The 27195-nt window shown below is 42.0% G+C and overlaps 1 protein-coding gene across 1 annotated transcript in view; it reads right to left on the reverse strand.

Annotated features, from left to right (window-relative positions):
- Window positions 1-3744: 3744 nt before the first annotated feature.
- The window catches only part of GAD2 (glutamate decarboxylase 2), a 60795-nt gene continuing 37344 nt past the window's right edge, over window positions 3745-27195 (reverse strand). The window contains exons 12-16 of the mRNA XM_036344842.1: window positions 23710-23788; window positions 20863-21012; window positions 17409-17516; window positions 16910-16999; window positions 3745-6726 (exon numbers count right to left, since the gene is read on the reverse strand). Coding sequence (XP_036200735.1) covers window positions 6553-6726; window positions 16910-16999; window positions 17409-17516; window positions 20863-21012; window positions 23710-23788 — 601 coding nt within the window. The 3' untranslated portion in view covers window positions 3745-6552. The remainder of the gene's footprint in view (window positions 6727-16909; window positions 17000-17408; window positions 17517-20862; window positions 21013-23709; window positions 23789-27195) is intronic.

Here is a 27195-nt window from a genome sequence, read left to right on the forward strand (position 1 = left end):
ATGCAGCCTTGTTGGCGCTGTTCCCTGCATGCCAAGGCCTTCCATAGCCCCCACCAATCATCTTTGCAGCAATGGCAGCTGCAGTGGCATCTGTCAACCGGGGGTCCTCTGCTCAGGTGGCTGCTGCTCACCAGCTAATAGGTGATTATCTAGTCTTCCCTTGTGGGGCCCAGTCTTAATAGAATCTAACACAATTCTTATAAATACATTTACCAGAATAAACCTGCTCCCAGTGTGCTCAAGCCCATGACTCTTTGCAGGAGTGCATGGTCTCCGTGGATGTTTTGTTTAAGCAACAAACCAAAAAACAAAATTTCTTTAATTTATATAAAAAGCTACCCAGAGTAGCAATCACATTCCTAGTGAGGGTGTGAATAGGTTGACTCCCCAGCAACCAGCCACTGGGAGGTGATTCTAACACCAGGAAGGCAGGGCTGTCATAGGACAGAGCTGGGGAAAGAAGGGAATCATCTCTACTATTGCCAAGGGCCTTAGAGGGGTTTTCTCATCGAATCCTTACAGCCCTCTGTAATAAGTACCACTAACCCAAGGTGGCAGACGAGGAAAAGACATTCAGAACTGTAGAGAGAAGAGACAATATATTATGGAGTAGGAATTTTGTCATTAGTCCAGGAATTATTGAAGGGCTTCTGATATTACACAATAGCTGCCTCAGGTTGAAGGTGAGCATTAGGAAAAGGAATTAGGCCAGGCCTTTGCCCGTTTCTCCCTTCCCCATTTCCACATGGAATCTCACTGAATATAGCTATAGCTGTTAGATGAATAGTGTCACTGGGTTGGGGTCCTTCATGCATTGAATTTATTCCTAGACTAAATCAGCTCTTATAATAATAACTAGAGGCCTGGTGCATGAAATTTGTGTACAGGTGGGGTCAAGCCAGCCTTCCCCTTTCAGGGCCAATCAGGCCAGACCAGCCAGGAGGAGGGACCATGGGCGGTTGGTGGGCCAGCCCTGCCCCCGGTCAAACTCCCGGTCAAGGGGACAATTTGCATATTAGCCTTTCATTATATAGGATTATTATAGCTCATAATGATGGAAGCAGAGAGAATCAGTCAATGTTAGAATTCAACTTCCCACCCAAGGCTAACTTTAGACAGTTAATTCTCAATAGATCTTTTACCTGAAATCCCACCCACTTTTCTAAAAAAGTGATGTGAGCAAATGCTTTGTTTTTGCCACTTTAAAAAGAAGAAATTCTTCCTTTACCTCTTGGTGCTTGATAAGAATTGGAACCATCTGCTCTTTCCTGAACATAGACCAGCCTGGGCTCAGCCAACTGTGGAGATGCCCAATGGTTCTCCCTCTGGAATGTGTCTCCACAGAACAGAGGGAATATATGCACCCTTAGGCAACAATTTAAACAAAAATCAATATAAAGAAAATTCCTATTCTTTTTTTAAAATATATTTTTATTGATTTCAGAAAGGAAGGAAGAGAAAGAGAGAGTTAAAAACATCAGTGATGAGAGAATCATCGATTGGCTGCCTCCTGCTGGGGGTCGAGCCTGCAACCTTGGCATGTGCCCTTGACCAGAATCAAACCCTGGAGCCTTCCATCCATAGGACGACGCTCTATCCACTGAGCAAAATCAGCTAGGGCAAGAAAATTCCTCTTCTTTACTCTCTTGATTTCCACAATCATAAAACAGACATATAAGGAAATACAGGGAAAGCAAAAGAGTTAGCAACAGGATTTCCTTTTGACTGTCTAAAATCTAAATGGAAACAAACTCTGAAGCTCTCCTTTGGTCAAGTTTGCATAAAAGAATTTCCTTGGAATTTTCTAAGTTATCATGTTTAAATAAATTGAAATTCCTCTACAAAGTCATTTTCTTGGCAACTGTAATACGCTTTTAATTAGAGTTCCTGAGCCAGAAGCCTCAGTTCCGACACTCTAACAGAGACCACACATATTTTCTCCAAAAGTGGGAAGCAGGATTCCAAGACGAGAAGGGTCTGTGCAGCCACTTAGGCCTGTGGTGTGTTTGTGTTTATCCAGCACGTGCTCCCCGGCCAGGACTGACGGCAGCAGGTGCTGGGAAGGGATGACCCTCAATTTAGAACGTTTAGTGCATCTTTGGTACTTGCTTTTTGAAACATTGGAAGTTCTTTAATGGCTTGGGGGAGACCAAGTCACTCTTCCTCCTCGTGTGTGCCCCAGTGATTGGGTCTCACTGTGTGAATGGAAGCTGTAAGCCTTCGGTGAGTGAGCATATTGGCAGTTCCAATGAAGCCAAAGCTGATGTCCTATGTCATTCGTTCTAACTCTGACGGCTGCCTGTCTGGGGCAAGGGTGTGCCCCGGGGCAAGGAGTTCAGAACAGGTACTGGTTAATTCATCCCAACTAAGACCGCTTACTTCCTCTCGCTCTTCCCGTTCACTCTGCTATCCTGCCCAGCCTTTCTGAGTCTTTCCCCTTCTCTATTAAAGTGAGGCCAAGCCCGTGACGGAGGCTGCCTCAGCCACCAGCCTGCTGTCCTCAGGGATAATTCACACCCAGGCTTTCTACAGGGAGGGGCTGCGGTCACATGCTCTCTGTGCTCAGCATGCTCTTGCCTAGATGAGTTGGGGGACTGAAGGGCTTGCGTCTGGGGCCTGGCTCTTCCAGGCAGCGGCACAGAATACAAGTAAAACTACCACATGCTGAGCATCCACTATGTGGCAGGCATTGGGTTTTCTTCTTTCAACCTTCACTATCACCCATGTGTAAGTGCTGCTTTTGTCCTCACTTAACGGATGAGCTCACGGGGTTCAGAGAGGTTAAGTGATTTGCCGAGGGTCACAGCGCAGATAATTAGCAGAGCTGGCTCCTGAGGCCAGGCAGTCTGACTCCTGCAGCTGCTCCAGTAGCTGCCTCATGGGAAGGATGAAAATGTGGGCCCACGAATCCTATTTCTCCTGGCAGAAGCTTCGCTTTCCAGGCCACCAAAACCATCCTTCAGGATACCTCCTCCCCATGGCATTCATAAATAGACTAAATCTGATTTGTATTTATTTGGCCATACAAGTTCAGGCAAGGCATATCAGAATATACTTCACCACTTCACTTCCCATGGCTTTCTAGTTTTTACCTGCTTGCACTTCAATAGCCCATGAGTATACAGTGTTGTATTGCGTGCCTGATTCACGTGTCAGTGTGTGGGCCTCAGTGGGTCTCCCGGGCCACAGGCCGGGCATTTGTTATAGAATCAGGGAAAGGAGAACACTCACTGAATATTTGATATTATTATGGAAATTTTATTATTATAGTTTTAGTTGTGATAACGGTATTGAAGACTTTTTCATTTAAGGAATCCTCTTTTATAGATTCATATAAAAATAATTTGGGGTGGGGAGGATATGAGATGGGGGGAATAGATGAAATGAGATTCAGGCTCTGAATCAGCAAATGTTGAAGCGGGGGGTGAGCCGGGGGAGGCCTTCATGGGAAGGAGTCTATTACACTGTTTTCTCCACTTGTGTATGTACACAAAACATTCCATAATACAATATTATTTAAAAAGATTGGCTCTGACTGAAAGACAAACCAGAGTGGTAAGCAATGTGCTTCAGAAGCTACAGTGGGGGGCAACTGCAGAGGTAAGAGCTCTTTTTCCCAACAAAGACCCAGAGACACGCTGAGCGCCGTGACTGGTGAAGGGCCTTTTATTCAGGCAACTCACCAAAACTTAGCCCCACAACGTGGAGAGGCCAGAAATAACGATACGAAGTCTGAGCTGTGTCCACACTCACACATTTATTTGGGTTTGGAGAGACGACACAGATAAAATACTTTGATCATACACAAGTTTATATTTGGTAAGAACAGATTGCCACATGTTTACATTTTTTCTTTTAGTAACGGAATAATGCTAGGGAGATGGCGATGTCTTGCAGAAACTCCGATTGGGAACACTATTTGGCACATATAACTAATAAATACACAATGTTTGTACTTAGCATTTGAAAACAGGACAGCACATGCAAGGTGATCTCACGTGTGGGGTCCTTCACTCCTTGCCCTGCCCTATATTTACACTTGTGCTTTCTTTGTCCATATTCTGAGGAGTAGGACCTACTCCAAACCCCAGGAGGGACAATACCTGCAATTTTGGCAGCATGTGACATTCCATATTGGTTTCTTCTGTTCTCAGAGGTAAAGTTCACCTTGCTTTTTGTGAAATCACAATTGTCAAAGGAGATTCCCAGTGGGGTGCTTAGCCGAGGGCATGTTCTGTATTAGAGCTGATGTGGAGGGCGTACAGTTTAGCAGAGAGGAGGAGAGAGAGATTACAGGAACAGTGCGAATGCAGTTCTCAGAATATTGATACAGCTACCACACAGAAAAAGACATATCAATAATATATTGTACAAGCTTTTACAGCAACACATGTTGATTTGCAGCACTGTAAAGTTCATATCTAAAGCACACAACCACAATCTGAGGTGACAAGACAGTACTATCAATACAATAAAGGCAACACAGTTACATACACAACTGATTCTTTTTCTTTCCTCACAGCCTTGTGATAATTCACGAATTCAATCCCATTTATATGTCTCAGATTAAGACGTACCACACTTGTTTCAAGTATTTAAAAATAATAAACACAATATTGCTGTATAAATGAAAATGGTCATGTTAATTCTGATTAAAGCTACCACCAAACTTTTCTAAAATTTGTAAAGAATGGTTTCACCTTTGGTACTGGGGATTTTGGCTAATGTTCAAAACAACCTACCTCCCTCACTCCCTCCCACCCGAGTGGGTGACAGACCTACTTTAAAGAATATTTATTAAACTGCTGGGACCTATTAGTCTTCTATTTACCTCCTTCCCTGGGCTACGGCTGGTAGGGGTTGCACTACACATGGTTGCACTTCCCCAAGCAAACTTGGGGAAGGACCTGGAAGGAGCAAAGGGTGGGGAAAGTCACCTGTTGGTAAACGCAATTTCTGGTCCATAAAGGAGAAATGTTTCTAAATTTGTGCCTGCAGCTTCACATATGAGTCCGCAGTCCCCTCGGCATCTGAGAATCAGCAGGCCCAGAACTGTCTGTGGGGCCTCTTGTGAGCTCGTGTCTCTCCATCACGTTTGCAGGGGCAGAGGATGCTTTCAAATATTGTTTTGAATTCTGAGGACCTTAATCTTTGCATAATCTGGGCACTTGGATCTTGATGGGAGATAGAGAAAAGAAGGTCTTAAGGTGCTCTCTCAAAATCCCTGGTGAGGAACTATTTTCACCAGAGGGACAAAAAATAACTACCCATGGAGTTGAAATTAATTATTTGGGATCCCAGTGATGGGGCACCTAACAGGGGAGACTTTCGTGGGTAGAGATGGTTGGAAATGGAACTAAGCAATTACTCAGGTGGTAAAGGACTCCTTCCTGGACAGTGGCAAAGCAATGTCCGGGCTGACACCATCATTCTCAAGCAGACATCTCTTCTCCCGAGGTTGGCTTTAATTTCCTGGGCTCACCACATTCTGGAATGTGCTTTGTTCTTCCTTGCCCAGGTTGATTAGATTTTATTTTTCTCTAATTAATCTAGATGACCAAATAAAAGAATATGGTTTGGGAAGATGCCATAAGAATCAGCATCAACTTTCTGTTTAAAACAGGGTGAACTGGAAAGTAAAATAGAGATGAGCATCCTAATTCAGTCTAAGATGAAGGTTGGCTTGTCATGCTCACTAGCAGATCTGCAAAGGGTCAACTGGGTGGAAAACATTTTTAAATGGGAAGGGAATCTTATTGTTGCTCTGATCAATTATATTAAGGGACTTGCAGTATTCTTTTGTGTTTGTTTTATAATACTGACTTTATAGATGTGATAAGCCATAACATGAATAAGAAGAAGGCATCATATCTTTTTAAAGAATTTTGTGGGCCTATGTTTCAAAATAACTGCTAAGTGTTTTATTGTGCCTCCATGAAAAGAAAAAAAATCTGGCTTAGTTTTTATATCTGCCCCTGCAGTTTGTATAACCCATATAAAATAAAAATCTATATGTTACAAAATAGGATTTCTTTTTAATATATATATTTTACTTTTGTAAAATTATATGTATTTAAATACATTTGAAATGTCGCTATAGGTAAATTAGAAATTTTTTTCTAATACTATGAAAAAGGCAAGAGTTTTTATTGTCAACATACATTTTATATTTACTTTATCCTTTTTACTGCACCCCAAAGAACCTTTTATGATTCAGGGGCAATTTGGCACTATTCAATCCTACTACTTTTAAGTGAAAATAACATTTGATTTGCATACTCTATTAAAAGTAAGGGAAGTACTTATAACAATTTTAAGCTTTTCCACATTGATTAGAACACAGCCTTTGTCACTAATTATTAGAGAGGCATTCTAACTTAAGAAAGGGTTTTTTAAAGGAGCAATGTTGTTGTTGTTTTTCACTGTACTTCTACTTTGACACCACAATATAGAAATAGATTTACTTTGGAACAGACTACAAATACATCCACACAGGTTGTGATGACTTAATTGTCTACCTAGAGAATTGAAACAGCTTAGTGAGTTAGTTTATTATAAATCTTGTCCAAGGCGTTCTATTTCTTCAATCAGGAAGTCAATGTCTTGGTGAGTTGCTGCCGGATTTGAAATGACCATGCGGAAGAAATTGACCTTGTCTCCCAAAGGCTGGTAGCTGACCATTGTGGTCCCAAACTCCATCATTCTGGCTTTAATTACCGGAGCCACCTGTGTGAGAGACCACATCAATATGGTGACTGTTTCTTCTGGGGGCTCTCCCCTTGGTCAAATAATCTGCTATCAAGTAGCATTTTAGCTTTTAACTAAACAATTAGAACCATATTTGTTTTTCCTTGAAGGAACTGTCTCCAAGCTTCCTGGGAATTGGAGAACTGGAGCAACTCTGTATGGTTAGATCATAAAGGTGATCAGAGGAATAATAAATCATAGTGAAAGGATTTTAGAGATAGGAGAGGTGGGCTTTAGGCAAGGCAGGTCCATGGGAGAGGAATGCATACGTGACAGGCAGAAACAGCTCCAAGCCACCAGATTGCTTATAAGGATGTAACAAGATAATGGGAAGAAGAAGAGGGGGGCACCAGGTGAGCTTTGAAATGATGAAACTGATATCATGCAGGAATAAGGGGCCGGGGGGAAGTGGCCAATTAGGAAAATATGGGGTACATAAAATAAGGAAGGGTGCAATTAGAAAGTATCATGAAGAGACAAAGAAGCTTCCAGCATTTATAAACCTGTGGACAAAGAGACTCACAGGACTATGTTTTTCCCATTTTAGAGCAGGGCTCTCCCATTTTGGGGATCCCTCCCCTGTAGAGTTCCCCTTTGTGGGCCCTGCCCCAGGGGGTGTCTGTATATGCTTAAAATAAACTTCCAGAACCAAGATGGCAGCATAGGTAAAAGCCTGTACTTGCTGCCTCCCACAACCACATCAAAATTACAACTAAAATACAGAACAACTATCATCCAGAACCACGGGAAAGCTGGCTGAATGGAAGTACTCAAATAGAGAGGTAAAGAAGAAAGCACACTGAGAATGGTAGGAGGTGTAGAGGCATGGAACAGGCTGGTCTGGCATCTGGGTGTGCTGCTTTTTTAATTGGGAGGGAGATTGCCAAAGGGGTGCACCAAGAGTGGCTACCTCAGGTGATTGGGAAGGCTGAGCCACTGGGCCATATAGGACACCTACTACACAAGGCCACTCTATCAACTCAAGGAGACTTAGCAGCTACCCAATACATAGAAACAAATACAGGGAAGCAGCCAAAATGCAGAGACAAAGAAACATGTCACAAATGAAAGAAATGGAAGAAAGCAAACTACTGGATATAGAATTCAAAACTATGGTTATAAGTTTACTCTAGAATTGTCTAGAAACCTCCGAGGAACTTAGTGATACTTTCAAGGATCTTAGTGAGAATGCCAAAAAAAAAAAAAAAAAAAAAAAAAAAAAAAGAAAGAAAGAAAGGAAAAGGACCAATGAGAAATTAAGCATACACTGACTAAAATAATAATATACAGGGATTCAACAGTAGATTAGAGGATCCCGAGAATCAAATCAATGATTTGAAATATGAGGAAGCAAAAAACACCCAACCAGAAGAGCAAAAAGAAAACAGACTCTAAAAAAAAAAGATAGTGTAAGGAGCCTCTGGGACAATTTCAAGTGTAGCAACATCCAAATTATGGGGGTGCCAGAGGAAGAGAGAGAGCAAGATACTGAAAACCTATTTGAAGAAATAATGACAGAAAACTTCCCCTACCTGGTGAAAGAAATAGACTTACAATTCCAGGAACTACAGAGAACCCCAAACAAGAGGAATCCAAAGAGGACCACACGAAGACACATCATAATTAAAATGCCAAGGGCAAAAGACAAAGAGAGAATCTTAAAAGCAGCAAGAGAAAAACAGTTAGTTACCTACAAGGGAGTGCCCATATGACTGTCAGCCGATTTCTCAACAGAAACTCTGCAGGCCAGAAGGGAGTGGTAAGAAATATTCAAAGTGATGAATAGCAAGAACCTACAACCAAGAATATTCTACCCAGCAAAGCTATCATTTGAAGGTCAGATAAAGAACTTCACAGACAGAAGAAGCTAAAGGAGTTCATCACCACCAAACTAGTATTATATGAAATGCTGAAGGGTATTCTTTAAGAAGAGGAAGAAGAAGAAGAAGGAAAAGGTAAAGATAAAAATTATGAACAACAAAGTGACAACAAATACATATCTATCAACAAGTGAATCTAATAATCAAGTGAATAAAAAATCTGATGAACAGAATAATCTGGTGAATGGAATAGAATTAGGGGCATGGAAATGGAATGGACTGACAATTCTCAGAGGGAAGGGGATGTGGAAGGGTGCAGGAAGAGATTAGACAAAGATCTTATATACATGTATGCATTACCTATGGACACAGACAATAGGGTGGTGAGGGCCTCGGGTGGGGTGGGAACTGGGTGGAGAGGAGCTATGGGAGGAAAACAGAGAGACATTTGTAATAATCTCAACAATGAAGATTAATTAAAAAAACTTCCACAGTTTTGCTTAAAATCTTTTAGTCTGCGAATTTATTCTTCAAATTTTGTGAGACAAGCACCTGAGAGGAGAGTCACAGCTTGCTAGCCCACGCACCAGTAGGCTATCAAGTGCTTCCCACCTTTTTCTTGCCTTTATAGTCAGTGTTTTGGGAGAATGAGAAGAATCTGGTATTGGTCCAAGGCTAAATAGTTTAGCAGTATAGCATTTGAGAGAGGGTATTTTTCCCCCCTCAATAAATGTAGAAACATTGGAAGTAAAACTGTTCAGAGAATGGTTTCCAAGAGGTAAGCCTCAATATCAAGTGATGTATAAAAATCGGAAGACTTTTGAGACCATACACCAATTTTTCTTGAGACCCTAAAGTTTTCTAGTTCCTTTTCATTCACCTTTTGCATTACCTTAATGTATAAAATATTTTGAAATATGTTCCTTAATAATGAAGAATCAGATGAGGCAAAAGGCTGAACCCCTAAGGACTTAACATTACAGAAGTCGACCACAGCTGAGGTTTTTCCACATGTATGCCAGACTGATGACTACAGTGCCAGCTGTCCCCTATTGTGTATAAAATTAAAGTCAAACTCTTCACTCAGTATAAAGGCCTGTCACCCACCTCTTGAGGGCTCATCTTCTAGTGCTCACCAAAATAAACCTTCAACTCTGACACGAGCTACTTATGTAATACCCTTGGAGTGTATCACACATATTTTTATCCTTGTCCTGTCATACTTGTTCTCTTTGCTTAGAATCTCTTTTGTCTTACAGCTCACATTCAACACACACTCCAAGGCTATGCCACAGTCCCACAACTTCTATGTACCCCTTCCTGATTCCTCTAGTCCACTAACATCTCTCTTTTAATTCATCACTATATGATCCTTACCTATAGGTTACGACTATATTCTAAGTCTAATTGTCCTCTTATGAGGAAATACATTTTATCTCTGTACTTCACTGGCAGGCACAGTGCCTTCCACTTCTTTTGTTTACGGTGGTACTGGGTGCCTCTTGAGGAGTTCCTTATTGACTATAAAGGCATACATTTAAATTATATCTAACTATGTATGAACTGTCCAATGATATGTTATCATCAAAATCTGTAAATATAACATATAATCTTTTAAATTTATTGCTGTAAACATGTAACCAGGAATGATAGGTGGTAGGAACACTGTAGACTCATTCAGATAGAGTCACCAACTCAGTTAAAAAATGGGGATCATTTATCTGAAACGAAGGATAGTTATATTCCAATGGAATGCTGCTAGGAACATATCACTTTTCAATGCCAACACATAAATAATCATTGTTTTACAATGAGGTTTTCATCTTCAAAGTACTCGATGCACAAAATCAATGTGGTTCCCATCAGACCTAGTGATTTGTGAGAAACCGGGGGTATAAGAAACAATTTTCCTCCCACTTTCTAAATTCTTCTAGATGGATTAATAATCAAATTTAATAAAATGGACACATATGTAATACCCTTTGTAATACTTTAAGCAATAAAAAAAAAATAATCAAATTTAATGGACACATATTAACAGGAGAAAATGTCCAAACTTTATTTTCCAGGTGCCATAAGAATGAGAACTATGGACAGATTGGACAGTTAAGGGCTTATATGCCATCCTGAGCTAAGGAAAAGAGGAGGTGGATTGTGATTTGGGACCTCAAAGAGCAGGAAGGCAATTTTCATGGAAATGAAAAGCAAAAGTTTGGTAAATAAATGTTTGCTGGGCCGTATTTAACAATAGGACACAGAGAAGACTTTGATCAAAGGGACCTTGCTAGGTCCTTTCCTGTCTACTGCACTTAGTTTATATTAAACTATAGTTATCTGTGATAATATTTCCCTTCCTGGAGCAGGTTCTCTATCTGAATTCCTTTAGATAGGTAAAGAAGGATGGACAAAGGTTATTTCTGAATTGTTTGTTTCTTCATAATCAGCTTAAAATAACCAATATCTCAAAAGACATATTTTGGTGTGGCAAACGCTGCTATCCTTCATTGCCAAAGACAAACTGCACCTTCACCTTCATTTCACCTTCACTTCACTTCCTAAACCTAATTTCCTCATCTAAAAATGTGGACGGTGATTCCAGCACTGAGTTTTCTGATTCAATATTAACAAATTCTTAAGTCCCTTCCTGCTCCCTCCTTATTCCATGAGGAGGTAATATAAAGAGGGATATATCTGTTGATCTGATCCTTCTTTCAACTCAAAGGATTAAGACTATATCCAGAGCATTGGGCTCATCCAAGAGAATAAATATAAATAAGAATGTAAATATTTCAAGTCTGGGATTAAGTTCTGAAATGGATCTCCTAGAATATTATAGCCTAAGGACATGAAATTTACCACTTTGTTCTAGGAGGCAGGGCATGTCAATGTGCTCCTGGGAAGAGAATGAGCGGGAAGGGGGGGGGTGGGTAAGGGGGGCAGCAATGGTGGGATAAGGACACATATGTAATACCTTAATCAATAAAGAAAATAAAAGAAAAACACTACTAAATATATATGGAAAATATAAAATAAAATGTGCATTATCATTTGAACTCATTTCAAAATTTCTTGTCTATATAAAGAATTGAATGATTTTTATACATTTTGCTTAAATATTTTTAAGTCTAAAAATGAAAAGGCTCTATTTTGCATGTTGAGATGCTATAAAAGAAAAAGATCCCATAAGAACGTAATGTATGAGAATGGAATAAAATGAAACAATGATTTAAAAAAGAAAAAGGAATTCCAAGTCCATGTATCTGCAGGAACTCAAGGAAAAATCACACAACTGTCCCTTAGTTTTGCCTGTGCAACAATTATGCTTGCTCTTTAGAACTGATAAACAATGACCATACTTTACTCAGTGAATTAAACCCTGATTTAGTTTGCATGGGCAAAACAAGAAAAACATATAGGAATGAAACTAATTATTAAGAACAATCACCTCTAACTTTTCAGATAAATCAAATCAAAGGTCAAAAGATTAATGGTCACAGCCATCCTCCCAAACAGATTTTGGCATTAAGTAAGATTGAGTCCCTCCAGTTCCCGAAGCTAGCTGGGATAGCAGAAATCACAGCTGTCTAAATACATGTGACTTTTAGTTGTTTCCAGAAAATGCTGATGTACTAAAATTAGCAGGAACATGGAACATCTACTTCATTACATAATCACTAATTGCAAGTTAAGAAGGAAAATAAAATTCTGACTATTCTGATGACTATACAGAGCTTTCACTTATCCCTAGGATGTGAGTGTGTGTGTGTGTGTGTGTGTGTGTGTGTGTGTGTGTAACATTTTTGGGTTTGCTGAATTAAGAAAGTCAGTTAAAAAAGAGAGGACTGTGTGTTGAAGAATTCACTAAGTGCCTCATCAGCAAGAGCTCTTTGGCGCTGCCTTAAAAGTTTTAGGGTTTTATTTTCTCCTTTGTGCCATTAGGTTTTCCAATCCTCTAGAAAACAATAACCAGAGGACTCTTTCATAATTGGAAAACACATTTTTTCTTCCTCCAAAGAGAGCTCAGAATAAAGCATCATGAAATGTATTTTTCACTGTGTATTACAAAACCTTTTTGTTTTTAAATCTTGGAAGTGTGAGTGAAAATTTTGAAAAATGAAATAGCAGAATAATGATAAATAAGACATTCTATAATGCTAAAGTCTCCCCATTACATTTAGAACAGAAGAGTCACAACAAATATGAGGTCAAATACTTCTTTACAAATTTACTTTTAATTCCATAGTTGACCTTTTGAAAGTATGCCAATCAGTATCTATACTAATAAAAGCCTAGGTGGCCCTCACGCCCTCACGAGACATCCTCACATCATCACAAGATGGCACCACAAGATGGCTGGCAGGAGAGGGCAGTTGGGGGCAACCAGGTCTGCAGGGGAGGGCAGTTGGGGGTGACTAGGCCGGCAGGGGAGGGCAGTTGGGGGCGATCAGACTGGCAGGCAGAAGTGGTTAGGAGCAATCAGGCAGGCAGGCAGGTGAGGGGTTAGGAGCCAGCAGTCCTGGATTGTGAAAGGGATGTCCGACTGCTGGTTTAGACCTGATCCCTGCGGGAAACAGGTGGGTGGCAGCCGGGCACGACTGGGGACTGGTGAGCGGGTGGAAGATGGCCCCGATTGCAGGCTGGGCCTGGGGACCTTACCCGAGCACGATTGCACAATTTCGTGCACTGGGCCTCTAGCACCCTGCGGGATTAGACCTAAACCAGCAGTCGGACATCTCCTGAGGGTTCTCAGATTGGAAAGGGTGCAGGCTGGGCTGAGGGACACCCCCCGTGCATCAATTTCATGCACTGGGCCTCTACTCCTATATAATAAAAGCCAAGCGACCATAAGGGCATAACGACCAGAAAGACCACTCAACCAATTGCTATGAGGTGCATTGACCACCTCTCAGTCCCTCCCACACAGCCCATAGGCTCCGATTGCAGGATGGCGAACAGAGAACCAGGGTGGGTGGTGGCAGGGTGGGACTGGGGACTGGCAACTGGGCAGAATGGCTGAGCTCTTGGTCCCTCCCTCAGGCCCACAGGCTCTGATGGCAGGATGGCGAATGGGGAACCATGGGAAATGGGTGGGGGGCGGCGGTGTGGGACTGGGGACTGATGAGTGGGCAGAACAGCTGACCTCTTGGTCCCTCTCCCCAGCCCACAGGCTCTGATGGCAGGATGGTGAACGGGGAACCACAGGAAACTGGGGTGGGGGGAGGCGGGGCACAACTGGGGATCGGTGAGCGGGCAGAAGATGGTCCTGATCGCAGGCCTAGGGACCTTACCTGCGCATGATCGCATGATTTCATGCACTGGGCCTCTAATAGGACTATAAATGCTTATAGAAGAGATGCAGATGATGATCAAATATAATGAAAATTAAAATATAAGAAGATGATGATGATGAAGAAGAACTAGAAACATAAGTGGTGATCAATATGCAGCCTTTGGATTCTTATCTGCTAATGTGGACTCTGTGTGCTGCCCCTTAAGGCAAGTGATCATGTCTCCAGAGCACCCTAGGCCCTCATGCCCACTCTGCCTCCATGACAATGTGCTACCTGCACAGTCAAAGTCTTGACTGGGCAGCAGGAAATGCACCCACCAGATTCTCATCTTTACCTCCCTCATGAAACTGTGACTTATGCCTGTTTTGGTAATAACCAGTTGTTACCTAGATAATTATCCCCAAGCCAGTATGTGGCCTGAGAAAAGGCCTACGGTTCACTAGTAGGTTTTCTAAGTATTGTTTCTGCCCCTATTCTGAAAGATTCAGAGAGCACTTTGGCTCAACACTTTTTAGTGCTATTTTATGCTTAGCCATGTAATTTAACTTAATTTTCTTTTTTTTTTATTATCGTTAATCCTCACCCAAGGGTATTTTTTCCATTTATTTCTTTTAATTTAAATTCTTTACCATTGAAAGTATTATATATGTCTCCTTTCCGCCCCCCCCCCATTGACATCTCCCAGGCCGCTCCCCCGCCCCAGCACGTCCTTGCTCCCCTACTGTCTGTGTCCTTTGGTTATGCTTATATGCATGCACACAAGCCCTCTGGTTGGTCTCTTACCCTTTTCCATTTATTTTTAAAGAGAGTGAGTAGAAGGAAGGGAGGGAGGGAGAGAAATATTGATGTGAGAGACACAACAATTGGTTGCCTTCCACACACACCCATTAGGGTCAAGGATTGAACCTGCAACCCAGGTACATGCCCTTGACCGGGAATTGAACCCTTAACCCATCAGTCCGTGGGCAGATGCTCTAACCACTGAGAAACACTGGCCAAGGTTAATTCAATTTTCTTGTTTGCCATATACCACATTGAAGACTCCATATTTCTCCCCATTTGGGATCTTTATCAGCACTGACCAAAAGAACATTCTGTAATGATGGAGATGTTCTCTATCTGAATCATTGGAAATAATAAGAACTAGTCACAAATTGAGCACTTAACATGTGGCTAGTATAACTGAAGAAGTAAAGTTCTTTGAAATTAATTTTAATTGATTTAAATTTAAATAGCCACATATAGCTATTACTACTACGTTGGACAGTGCAGATGATTTAATTTGCTTCAGCTCTTTTCCTTCTGGGATTGTGTGTGTGTGTGTGTAACAGTTTTACTGGTACCTGAACATTATAGTTTAAGTGCTTTGTACTTAATGGAAAACTTTTCTGAAACTCTGAAAAATTATTGACATAAAAGGAATTTAACCTTGATATTTATGTGGTTCTATTTTGATTTTCAATTCTGAATTGCTGAATTCTCTCTATTAGAGTTAGGAAAATGGAGTCACAGGATAGGGGAAAATTAGGAGAATTCATTTTGCAATCCCAGGAGACTTTCAAATTTAATTTATCTACAGCATAACAGTAACTTACTAATATTCTAATGGCTGTTCTCAAGAAATAATTTCCATTCCATTACAGTTTATGTGATATGCTAAATCTAAGAGGTATTTGAAGAGAGTTGTATTTAACTGGGGAACTCAGAGTTGACTTTTGCTCAGAAAACGATGAAAAATCCTTTTTGTTTTGTATTCCCATCTTGATCCATCCCTCAGCCCAGCAATAATTTATCAGTTTAACAAATGGAGTCAGCCAAACTACTGTATGCATTCTCTGCCTGCTCAGAGAATTAAAGGAGTGAAAGCCAATGAAAATGGAAATACCTAATTTCTAACTAACTCTTCAAATAAAATTAGTTATTGTTAAGATAATATATACCATGGAGAAGTCACCATAAAAGTTCCAGAAAAAAATGAATTTTTTTCTTCTCAACCAGTAGCAGGCCATTTTTTATTTTTGCCAGAACCTATAATTTTCTCCAATATGACCATCCTCACTCCATTATGCCCTTGGCTTGATTTCCTACAATGAACCAACTTCTCTAAACCTGCAAACATGACTATCATCCCTTCCACCCCAGACACACACACCCATGCTCTAGAACAGTGGTTCTCAACCTTCCTAATGCAGCGACATTTTAATACAGTTCCTCATGCTGTGGTGACCCCCAACCATAAAATTATTTTCGTTGCTACTTCATAACTGTCATTTTGCTACTGTTATGAATTGTAATGTAAATATCTGATATGCAGGATGTATTTTCATTGTTACAAATTGAACATAATTAAAGCATAGTGATGAATCACAAAAACAATATGTAATTATATCTGTGTTTTCCAATGGTCTTAGGCGACCCCTGTGAAAGGGTCAGGTTGGCGACCCACAGGTTAAAAAGCAGTATAATTTATAGCACAAGCTCTCAGGCTCTGGGGTCAGACGTGGGTGTGATTTTGGGAAAGTGACTTTTTCTCCCTGTGTTTCAGGTTCCCCATCAGTGGAGCAGAGAGACAACAGTGCTTCCCAAAGTAAATGGCTGTGAGAGAGACATGATGTCATGCTAGATCAAGCTGAGCCTGGGACACACCACCTACTACACAGTGGTCCTTATTACTGCTCCTGCTCTGTTACCTTCTGGGAGTCACCACAGCTCTAACGGCCCCATAGGGCAGCCTTGACCTTGACATCTCAAGAGGATCAGCAGCAGCTATATTTTCCAATTATTTCTGGTTCCCGAAGTCTCTTCTGTGCTTGTAACTGAGCACCAGTTTCACTTGGCAGGGCAGTCAATGCCAGCAAGTACAGTTGTTAAAAGTCTGGATATACCAGCATTGCATGCCCTGGCTCTGCAGGAGCCCACAGAGGGGCGAGAGTCCATGCACCAAGCTTAAGGATGGATTTCTCCTGAAGACCTATGAATATTCATAAAAGTATTCATGGGAAAGCCCCAATGTACCATCAACGCCATATCAGAGGAGTTTGTAGCACTTACTTTTGAGAGGCGGCTCATTCTCTCTTCGTTGTCTTCCAAGACACGCAGACTCGGAGGAACGTACCAGAAGCAGACATTTGTATGCTGAGGCTACATAGAGAAAAGTAAGATTCACACTCACTCAGCACAAAGTGGCAATTTTGAAAATTCCAAGGACATTTCTCATCTACTTATGCTGTAGCTTCTAAATACAATTCCTGCTTTTAAATCCGTAATCACCTTTGAAGTGCCTGACTTCCATAACCTTATTCAGTTACTTTTTAAATTTTTTATTAATATATTTTTATTGTTGATAGTATTACAGATATCTCCCACTGCAGTTATTTTTTTTGTGAGTTTGATTTTTACTCCAGCTCAGAAGAGCTACCCCATCATCCCTGCTTCTCCTTTGTAATGATCCACTTACCTTTATAGTACATTATTGACATATAAAAATATATCAGGCACAAGAATGGCAATTGACTAAACATTTTGGGGTTGTACAAATCAGAAGACATACCTTTCCATCAAACACCATTTCATATCCTTCTCGGTTTTTTATGATATTGTATAAATACTCTGCCAGCTCCAAGCACTTGTCAATATGTGCTTCAAACCCAGCAGTTCCCTAAGTGAGAGAAGAAGAGAGACTCAGGCAGACCGAGCAAAGTGGGGAGCACCCAGGCTGAGCTACGGACGAGTGATCCCTCGAGACAGATGGTCTTCCTGCCACCTCGGTGTCTTCCCTAACATAGGGAGTGTTTGAGGAGGATTTTCTGGCAATTCTTTCTCCTTTACTGTTCTCCCCCTCAGGTGTTTTTGTTCCCTTTCCCGTCTGGCATTACTGCTCTCCATGGAGACTCTTTTTCTTTCCAGGGCCTCCATTCCCCAGGCAATTATTTTGATTACTCAAGGGGAAAATTTGCGTCTGCATTCATAGGGGTAATCATGGAAGTCATTAATGACAGGAGGGCTGGGCTCTTCGCTTCCTGTGGATAAGAAGCATCATTAGAGACCACCCCCATCCCCACACCAGAGGCCTGCTTAGGCCCTGCCCATCATGTAAATCAGTCATTTCCAGACCCCGCTTTTGTTCACAAAATGTACCCCCATCATAGAACAAACAGGGTAGGTCTCAGTGAATATTTGTGGAACACATGAATGAATGAATCTTTAGGGGCACGCAGATGCCTCGCTAGCCTGTCACCCTGCAAAGCTTATTAGATTTCTCCTCTGGGGACCAATGGCTGATGGGCCAACAAGGTCACAGAGGCCTTTCAGCTTTTAGCTCCGGAAACCCAGGGTCTGGACTCAGGAAAAACAGCCTAGCAGCCTTGGACCGGGACTGTTGAACTGACGTCAGGCCACACTAGGGAATGGCTTTTTGAAATGGCTTTCCTTCAGTGCTTGTGGCATGCTAATGGAAAGCTTGGAAAAGCAGCTCATGCTCATCCCAGGAGCTCTTAGAACTGGCCCACCAGTGACTAATGCAAACCAGGGCGAGCAACTGTAATGGAGACAGGATGAACCCACTTTCCTGTTTACACACAATCCCGTCATTCTAGCGAAAAGAGGGACCCAGCATGGGCAGTGACATTTAGTATCTGACACATATTTAAGAATAAGCTGCATTTAAAAAATCTCATGGGTTTAGCAATCTATTTCTCTGGATGTTGCTGCCCTAGCTGATTGGTTTAAGGAGGCTGAGTGGTTCCTGATGAGCCCAAGGAAGGACTGGGCTGATGCCTGAATGCTCACGCTAACACCCATGCCATCTGCTCCATGAGTCTGTGGATGCCAAAGAAATTAGGATTGGCTTCCAGGGGTGGGCAAACTTTTTGACTCGAGGGCCACAATGGGTTCTTAAACTGGACCGGAGGGCCGGAACAAAAGCATGGATGGAGTGTTTGTGTGAACTAATATAAATTCAAAGTAAACATCATTACATAAAAGGGTACGGTCTTTTTTTTTTTTTTTTAGTTTTATTCATTTCAAACCGGCCGGATCTGGCCCGCGGGCCGTAGTTTGCCCACGGCTGTCTTAGACTGACCTGGAAGTTTGGGTCCACTTGGGATGGACCCTAGGTAGGAGGGAGATAGGTTAGTTGTTCTTTAAACTGGATCCTTTGGACCAGGCTAGAGCAGAATTTAAATTTGCACACACCTGATCCAGGATATGACAGGACCAGCATGACTCTGATCCTGTCCAGTGTATGACGTTGGCTAATCTCTCTGGTCATGTGGGAATAGCGGTGCCTGTGTGATTTCCCACACAGAGGCATAATAAGGCAACATGAATGCTCCGAAAGTGAGCTTGATTGTATTGCAAAGGGAGTGGAAGTCCTCAGCCATTTGCCAGTCCACTTGTTATCTATGTTGAAATTAGGGAGGCCAATCACAGAAAACTAAAAGGACACCTGCCAAACCCAGCTGGCGTGGCTCCATGGTTGAACATCGACCTATGAAACAGGAGGTCACAGTTTGACTCCTGGTCAGGGCACATGCCAGGGCTGCAGGCTTGATCCACAGTATGGAGCGTGCAGGAGGCAGCCGATCAATGATTCTCTCTCATCATTGATGTTTCTATCTCTCATTCCCTCTCCCTTCCTCTCTGAAATCAATAAAAATATATTTATATATAAAATGAAACCTGTCAATTGGCATAAAGATACAGACACAAAGATTTACTGTGAAAATTCATTAGTTACATATTAAACCATCCCTGCAGGCCAAAAAAGGGGGACTAATTTTAAACAATTTTTTCTACCACCAAGTTTTCACCACTGAAGAAATCTGTCAAGAAGGAAAATACTCATCAGACAAAATGAAAGTTCTACTCAATAAGAACAGAGTTGAGGGTAGGCATAGTGCCCTTGCTAAACACACGCACCATGAAGCAGTCTAGAGCACCTCCCAGAATCCTACATCAGGAGGCTTTTTAAAAAATAAATTTGGTCTAATCAAGTAATCTTGGACTTAACGTGATGGCTGTCATCAGTGCACTTAGTTCCATTAGTCATTAAGAGATTAAGGAATAATAATTTATACATAGGGTACTATCTTTCAAGTAGTTTATCTTGGGAGAAAATGTGGGTTCACTTGAAACATTGCATTCTTCAGGCATATCAGATAACAGAGGGTTTAATGATTATTGATTTTTCAGATTGTGTCCTCATTCCTGAGAGCAAGAGGGCATGTCAGAGAGAAGATCGTGCCTCACTCTTTCCTGGATCTTCTCGGGAGAGATGACCTCCCCTTCCCTGGCTGGCATTCCTAGACAGTTTTTGAGGCGAGAAGGCAATTATCCTCACCTCTGATCCAGAGTGCAAGACTACACTTATTACTTTAATAATTATTATCAATTCACTTTGTAAAAAATGCAGCTTTTTTTTTTTTTTAGTTGAAAGCCAAATGGGCATTTTGTCTGTCTAGATGCTTAAGGTTTTACATAAGGAATTAAGAGACCGTGTGTTCATAAGTTATGTGGCTGCTGGGACTGTTCTTTTCCCCCCCTCTCCTGGTGCCTTCATTTCAGCACTTTAGAAACTGGATCCTTTGCCTTCATTTCAGGCTTCATTTGTTCCTGCTGTTTAATTCACACCTGATGTCCTCCAAGTTATTTCTCTAAGAACCAAGCGGCTGCACCATGCTGGTGAGGAGGCTTTAGATGGAAGAGGAGCAGCAGGAACTGATGAAGCATGAGAGAAACATTTTTGTGTAAACGTGGCTGATGATCATCATCTTAATAAAAATGCCAAGGAAAGGAGACAAAAAGAATGGTACTGAACAATATTTAGAGATCAAGCTTACCTCACCTTATTGGCTGATATTTTGTAATTCCCACCAATTGATGAAATGAAAAGCCCACTCCGTTTGATAGCTTGAGAATACACCAATAATTCATATTATTAACACATCACACTAAGATGCAGTTTGTGTTTTTAGTCGACATTCAGCTGATCTACGCGCGCTCACCTTAGCTCTCCACATCAGCCATAACTTAAAGACATCAACGTGGCGTCCGCACTGCAAGGCCTTGTCTCCAGTGTCATAGGACAGGTCGTAGTGTTTATCTTGCTGGAAGAGGTAGGAGGCGTGCATCTGGTTGCAACTCTGCATCAATCCCTACAAGAGGAGAGAAAACTTAGGAAACTCTACTGACTTTCTAGGTATTCTATTAGAGTAACTCTGTGATGGAAATTATTAAGGAAAAATAAAAGAGAGCTACCTTGACTATCCTAGAGAAAGAAAGCAGTAAGAATCAAATGGGAAAAAAAGTGGGACCAATGTCTGGACAGGATGGGCTGTGCTAAGTCAACTCTGGGATAAATGGCTCAGGGTCAGATGTTACCAGAGTTTAGTCAGAGAAGGCATTAAAAAAAATCACAATCAGAGTGTAATGCTCATACTTTGGGAGAACATCCTGATATTCTAGTTTTGTTGCAAATATAATATTTTGGGAACTCTTTGGTTCTGTAAAATATTATTAATGTAATTCTACTCTGGTTTCATTCCTATTTAGTTCAAGTACTTTATCATTTAGCTGTTAAGGTTGAGCTCTCTTTGGAAGTCATAGCTTTTAAGATAGTTCACTGCTATCATTTTTATATGCTGGAATCTAAAAGAAATAAAGACATTATTACTCTGAGATGTCTTAAATAACCAATATGTCAAATGTCATGCCCTTCTCTCAAGAGTGGTTAGTGTGTCTGCACTGCATTTTCATATTCAGTTGTGTATGGGAGTTATTGCGGAAAGTCTCACTGTCGATGACCATTAAAGCTCCTTGGGACCATAAGCTTACTATGGAAAATGGGTGGCAAAGTGATAGAACTTTTCCAAAGAACGGTGAATGAATCATGCTCTCCTGACTTAGACAGCACTGCCCGTCTCCTCGTTAGAAACCCCACCACGTTTCAGTTTGTCATGAGCCACAGGAATCCCTTGACTCTTACATCATCCACAGCGTAACTGTGATTTTATAGAAGGTTTGGCATTTTTTCTCTTGTGACTCATGACCAGAGAAAAGACAAAAACGTGAACATTTAGTAGAAGTTATCAGTGTGAACCCTTTTAAAAAATTATCTAAACTAAAACAAAAGCATTGCAGCTAAGATCTTAGCTAGAGCTCAGCCTTCATATCTAGTGGACTGCATTAAGTTATTTTTTTGAGACTAAAGGAAATTACCCAATATAATTGAAATAGGGCAGTAGAAAGACATAGAATTTGAAAAATAAAATTCACTTGACCAACAAAGTAAAAAATTTCTTCAGGTGATTCTGTTTTGTTTCATGGTCACAGAAACTTGGTATCAACCTTCCTCAGTTCTACAAGCTTGCATAAAGGTTCCATCAATCCCAAGGGAGCCATCCCAGAGTGTGGAATGGTAGGTAGATCAGACCAGCTTCTACTGGGATAGGAAAGGTCACTCACGGCAAATGGGTTCTAAAAGGTTGGAGAGCACTAGTCTCATTGTGTAAAAGGATAAATAAAAGTGATGCTGTTTTTCACATGAAGGGCCTTGGTCAGATAGTATCCTGGTTCTGGGCCATTACAAAGTTTTAAACTATTATGTCCCAAACTATGATAAATACATGAATAGGTGCTGTGCTGTAAACTAGTTACTGTCAAAGAGATTCCCATGGTCAAGTAAGCGTAGGAAATTCTATATAATAAAGCCCTTATTTTCAGATATTTGCATATTAAAGGTTCTGATATGCCCAGAAATAATTAAATTTGTATTTAACTCTTTAACCCAATGCATCCCAAGCTTTTTGAAGACTAAGAATTCTCTCATCACAGAATATGTGGAATGGCATCATTCCTTGGTTCCCAGTAAAGGCAATGCTGTCAGAGTCATAGATTTGGAAGGAATCCGGGAGCTATGAACCTATTCCTTCCCAATGAGGGTATCCTTTCTATCCTCTTACTAATAAGTGATTGTCCAACTTCATTCAGTCACCTCCCTTGATGAGGCATTTATTTCTACATAAAGCATTCATTATTTTTTGGGCAGTTTAATTTTCAGAAAAGGAGTCAATTCATTTATTGACCCCCCAACTCAGACATAAAATCATGGTGTATTCTAATTTTGCCACCAAATCTGTACCAAGCAGTGTTACTAACCCAGTTCCCTGAAACCTCAGGAGAAAAACAAAATCTCTTCCACGTGAGAGTAATTTAAACACAGGCTATCTTTTCAGGCCCCTCCTTCCTTCCTTCCTTCCTCCCTCCCTCCCTCCCTCCCTCCCTCCCTCCCTCCCTCCCTCCCTCCTTCCCTCCCTCCCTTCCTTCTTTCCTCTTTTCCTTCCTTCCTTCTTTCTTTTAAACATCCTTAATTCTTTCAAACCCTTCTTTTACATGCTTACCAAGTGTTCTTTCTCTACTATTCAAGCTCTAGCTTGATAGGGTCACATATACCATTTGGCACAAACATAAGCAACCCCCGCCAGGTGTGTTTTAACCAGAGGATGTGGAGGACTGCCACCTCCCTCATCCTGAATCTTCACTCTTTCATCCCATTAATGTTTTGTGAATAGTAATTCTCTCTTGACCCATTATTAACCCCACAGATTACAACCTAACGTCCTAGGCTTTTTCACAAGTAGGACAATTTAGCCACGTGTAACAAATGACTATCTTGTCTAGTCAAATTGTAACCAGACTATCCGAGGGCATAAGAGCAGACCTTACAATTATCCTCATTAACAATTCCCCTTTTTGGATCTAACTCACTGTTCCAGCCTGTAAAATCATCCGTGTTCTGAATCTGTCACTGCACACATTTACTCTTATGAAACCCCACAGATGGAATGACATACCTCTTCCCTGACCAGGAGAGCGGAGCACTGCAAAGGGACGCCCATCATCTTGTGTGGATTCCATGTCACAGAGTTGGCCCTAAGGAAAACAAGTCCTGTTAAGAGGTGGCATCACGACAAGCTCAGACTGCTTCCCTGTGCCTGGGCAACAGAGCTTCAGGGTTCTTGGCACTGTTTTTCAGATGCCAGGAAGACACTAAGTTTGTAAAAGAACCAGTGGATCTACATCCTTTTCTCTTTTTCCATGGAGGCATTCATTTGACTTCCAAGGTGGTCTGAGAGCCCCTTCAAATGCCTGGAATCATCCAGTCCAGGGGCCCCTTTTGGCTACCAAGGAGCAGAGCAGCAGGCAAGTGAAGGAGCTGTCCTGGTGCAGGTCTCCCCTGTCCCTGCTCCTGATACAGTAGTGGCCTGGAGTTCAGAGCCATGGCTCCTTCCACTGCTGAATTTTGACCTTTCCCCAACCCAGTTTCTCCTTCTTCTGATTCAACTGATTACCAAATTTCTCAAATGTGTCATTTCATACTAGCTTCTAGCTCATCCCTGCTTCCATTTCTTCTTGAATCCAGTTATCCTTCCAGACTGCAAGTGAGGCACACTACAGCTCCAACAGCAGCTTTCAATCAACTTGGTTTCAACACACCGGAGAAATACAATGCTCTTCCATCATCAGTATTAGTGATTCTCAGATCAGGGATTTATGCTGTTTGAAAAGTCTAAGCCATAGTCCTGTTTCAGATTCCTTTAATAATAAGAATTGTTATTATTTTAATCTAGATACAGCAATCATGTCTTAACTGACTCTCGGTTTCCGTTTTATCCTCCACCCAGCTCCATATTTACTTCTTAGCTGTTTATGGCCCTCTCCTCTTTCTAAATTGTTGACAACTTCCTTTTGCCTCCAGCCCAAATTCAAATGACAGGGTATGGTTATGATACCCGCATGGCATCAAATGTGTTCGATCTTGTCCTTTCACTTTCTTGTACCCATTACCATCATACCGGACTATTTTTTTTTCTCAGAAAATTATGCACTTCTGGTCCAGGGTCTCTTAATGTGATTTCTTCTTTTTGAATGGCACTTCCCTTTGCCTCTTGACTAAATTTTACTTATTCTTTAAGGCCTGGATCAAGTTTTATCTCTGCACCTTTCTCGGACTTCATTCAATTTCTCTTCCTCACTTCGACTTTACTGCTCCAACCCCCTCCTCCTCCAGGTCCTAGGAAAAGCAGTTGTCCCTCAGTGAGTTCCTACTGCTCACTTTCTACGCTTATCAGGCAAGTGAGTCCCTGCGCACAACTTCTGAGAAGCTGCATGTGACCTTGGTATAAAGAGACTCGCAGAAGGAGGAGAGTAGCAGTACCTTCCATGACAGCTGCTGTGAGCGCTGCCCCCCTGGCTGAACAACAGTCTTGGGCTTACCCTGTGCCCAGCACGCGAGGTGCAAAAACCTTGAGGAGAAATGAGAAGCTGGGAAAGATCTGGCTCTTCTATTGGATGAATGGCAAGCTCAGCGGCCAGTCAGAGGGAACACTTACTGGCCTGGGGATCTTGTCTGATCAGTGAATAGTCCAGCTTTTCTTCCTGGCTGGAATTGAGGCAAGAAGCATAGGCAGTTCATGGCCAGATGGATACTACCCCTGGAAGGAGGGCTAAATGACTTCAGGACCAGAATCAAGGCGCCTGGGCTCTAAGCAGTAGGTAACAGTGGTTAAGGGAACCAGCTTGGGAGACTATCTGTATTTGCATATAGGTTCTATCACTTCCTAGCTAAGTGATCTTGAGCAAGTTAGTCAATCTCGATATGCCTAGATTTCTTTGTCTGTAAATAGAATAATAGTACAGTAAAGTGCTTAGAACTGTGTCTGACATACCATAAGCATTAAATAAGGTTGGCTTTTGCTATTGATTTCAGTTTTATTATTTATGAGCTGGTAACAGTGGGTACATAGATGCTGCCATCCTATAATATTGGACAGCTATCTACCTCATCCTGAGGAAACTCAGCCATCAGTAATGACTCTAATGGAAAAGAAAACAGCTTTTCTCCATTTCTCTGAGTATAGGTGTTTATTTCTATGCAGTGGCCAATGCGTCTTTTTAGAGTAGGAGGTGCCCAAGTCCACAGCTACCTGTCACTGTCCTGCTCTGTTCCAGAGGGGCTGCCTCACAAAGACAGCAAAAAGCTGAGCAGAGTGATTCAATGACGCGGCCTTAATTTATTGGAGAAATGTTGGCAATTTATAAAAAAACACCCTCCGGTTTATTTCAAAATGCTCTGCCCTTGGATTCAGACAAGTGGTGTCTGTGATTTTCCACAAGTTGAGAGAACTGAGTCCCCTTGGGCTGTTTTCAGACATAGCCAAGTGCCCTCATTTGCACCTCAGACTCAGCAGACCCCAAAGGAACTCGTTCACTGGCTCCTCCCATCCTCCCAGACCTCATCTTTGTCCTCATCTTCTGTGCCTCGCTCCCTGCTCCATTTTCCTCCCAGGCATCCAGCTCCCAAACCTGTGAGGCTTTGGTTTCATTCTCTTCTTCCTGGCTCCCTGACAGCGCCCCTTGCAGTTGTCTTTCCCCACCTCCTGGGTTCAATTGCTTTCTTCCCCAGTCCAAGAAATGTAATGCTCTCCGTGCGTAATAGAGGCCCAGGGGTTGAGCCTGACTTGGCTCTGTGGGCAGGCGCCCTGGGCAGGACTTGCAGACAATCGACTAGCTTCTTAGGCACTGCCAGGACTCCATCACAGTCTCCAAGCAACTCATCTGAACTTTCTCCAAAGACCCTTTCAAGCCTGAAGTCCCTGCTCATCACCTTGTTTCTTCCACTTCTGCCTGATAAAGCTCCCATGCCCACCCCTAGGAATCCTTCCTCTCTGGTCCCTCCACACAGCTCGCTTGTCTGTGTGTTGGGCCTTTACTTTCTCTGCCTTGAATTTTAATCCATTGTTGATTGTCAGTCTTCCCTGATGGAGTCTCAGCCTTTTGGAGACAGGCTTCCTATCATATTCATCCTTGTGCTCTCATGGAGCCTAGTGCGAGGCTTGCATATGGAGGAGGTTCTACAACTAGTGAGTTGAATTTCGGAACCTCTGACTCTTGGAGCGGAATTGAGGGCAAAATTGGTAATGGGGCAGAAGCTGCACTGGAACTTTCAGCTGGGCCCGAGAGCCTTGAGAGCGGACCACAGTAGTGGATTCATGTAGCAGCCTGCTGGGGGAGGGTTAAAGTCAGTTTAAGCCTAGCCGTTTTGGCTCAGTGGTTGAGCTTCAACCTATGAACCAGGAGGTCATGGTTCAGGGCACATGCCTGGGTTGTGGGTTCAATCTCCAGTAGAGAGGCAGCTGATCAGTGATTCTCTCTCATCATTGATGTTTCTCTCTCTCTCTCTCTCTCCCTCTCCTTTCCTCTCTGAAGTCAATGGAAATGTATTTAAAAAAGAATAGCCCATTTACAGTGCACAGAAACAGACTTTGGAGCCTGGGGCT

Source organism: Myotis myotis, unplaced genomic scaffold, assembly GCF_014108235.1.
Source record: "Myotis myotis isolate mMyoMyo1 unplaced genomic scaffold, mMyoMyo1.p scaffold_m19_p_1, whole genome shotgun sequence".
Taxonomy (NCBI): domain Eukaryota; kingdom Metazoa; phylum Chordata; class Mammalia; order Chiroptera; family Vespertilionidae; genus Myotis; species Myotis myotis.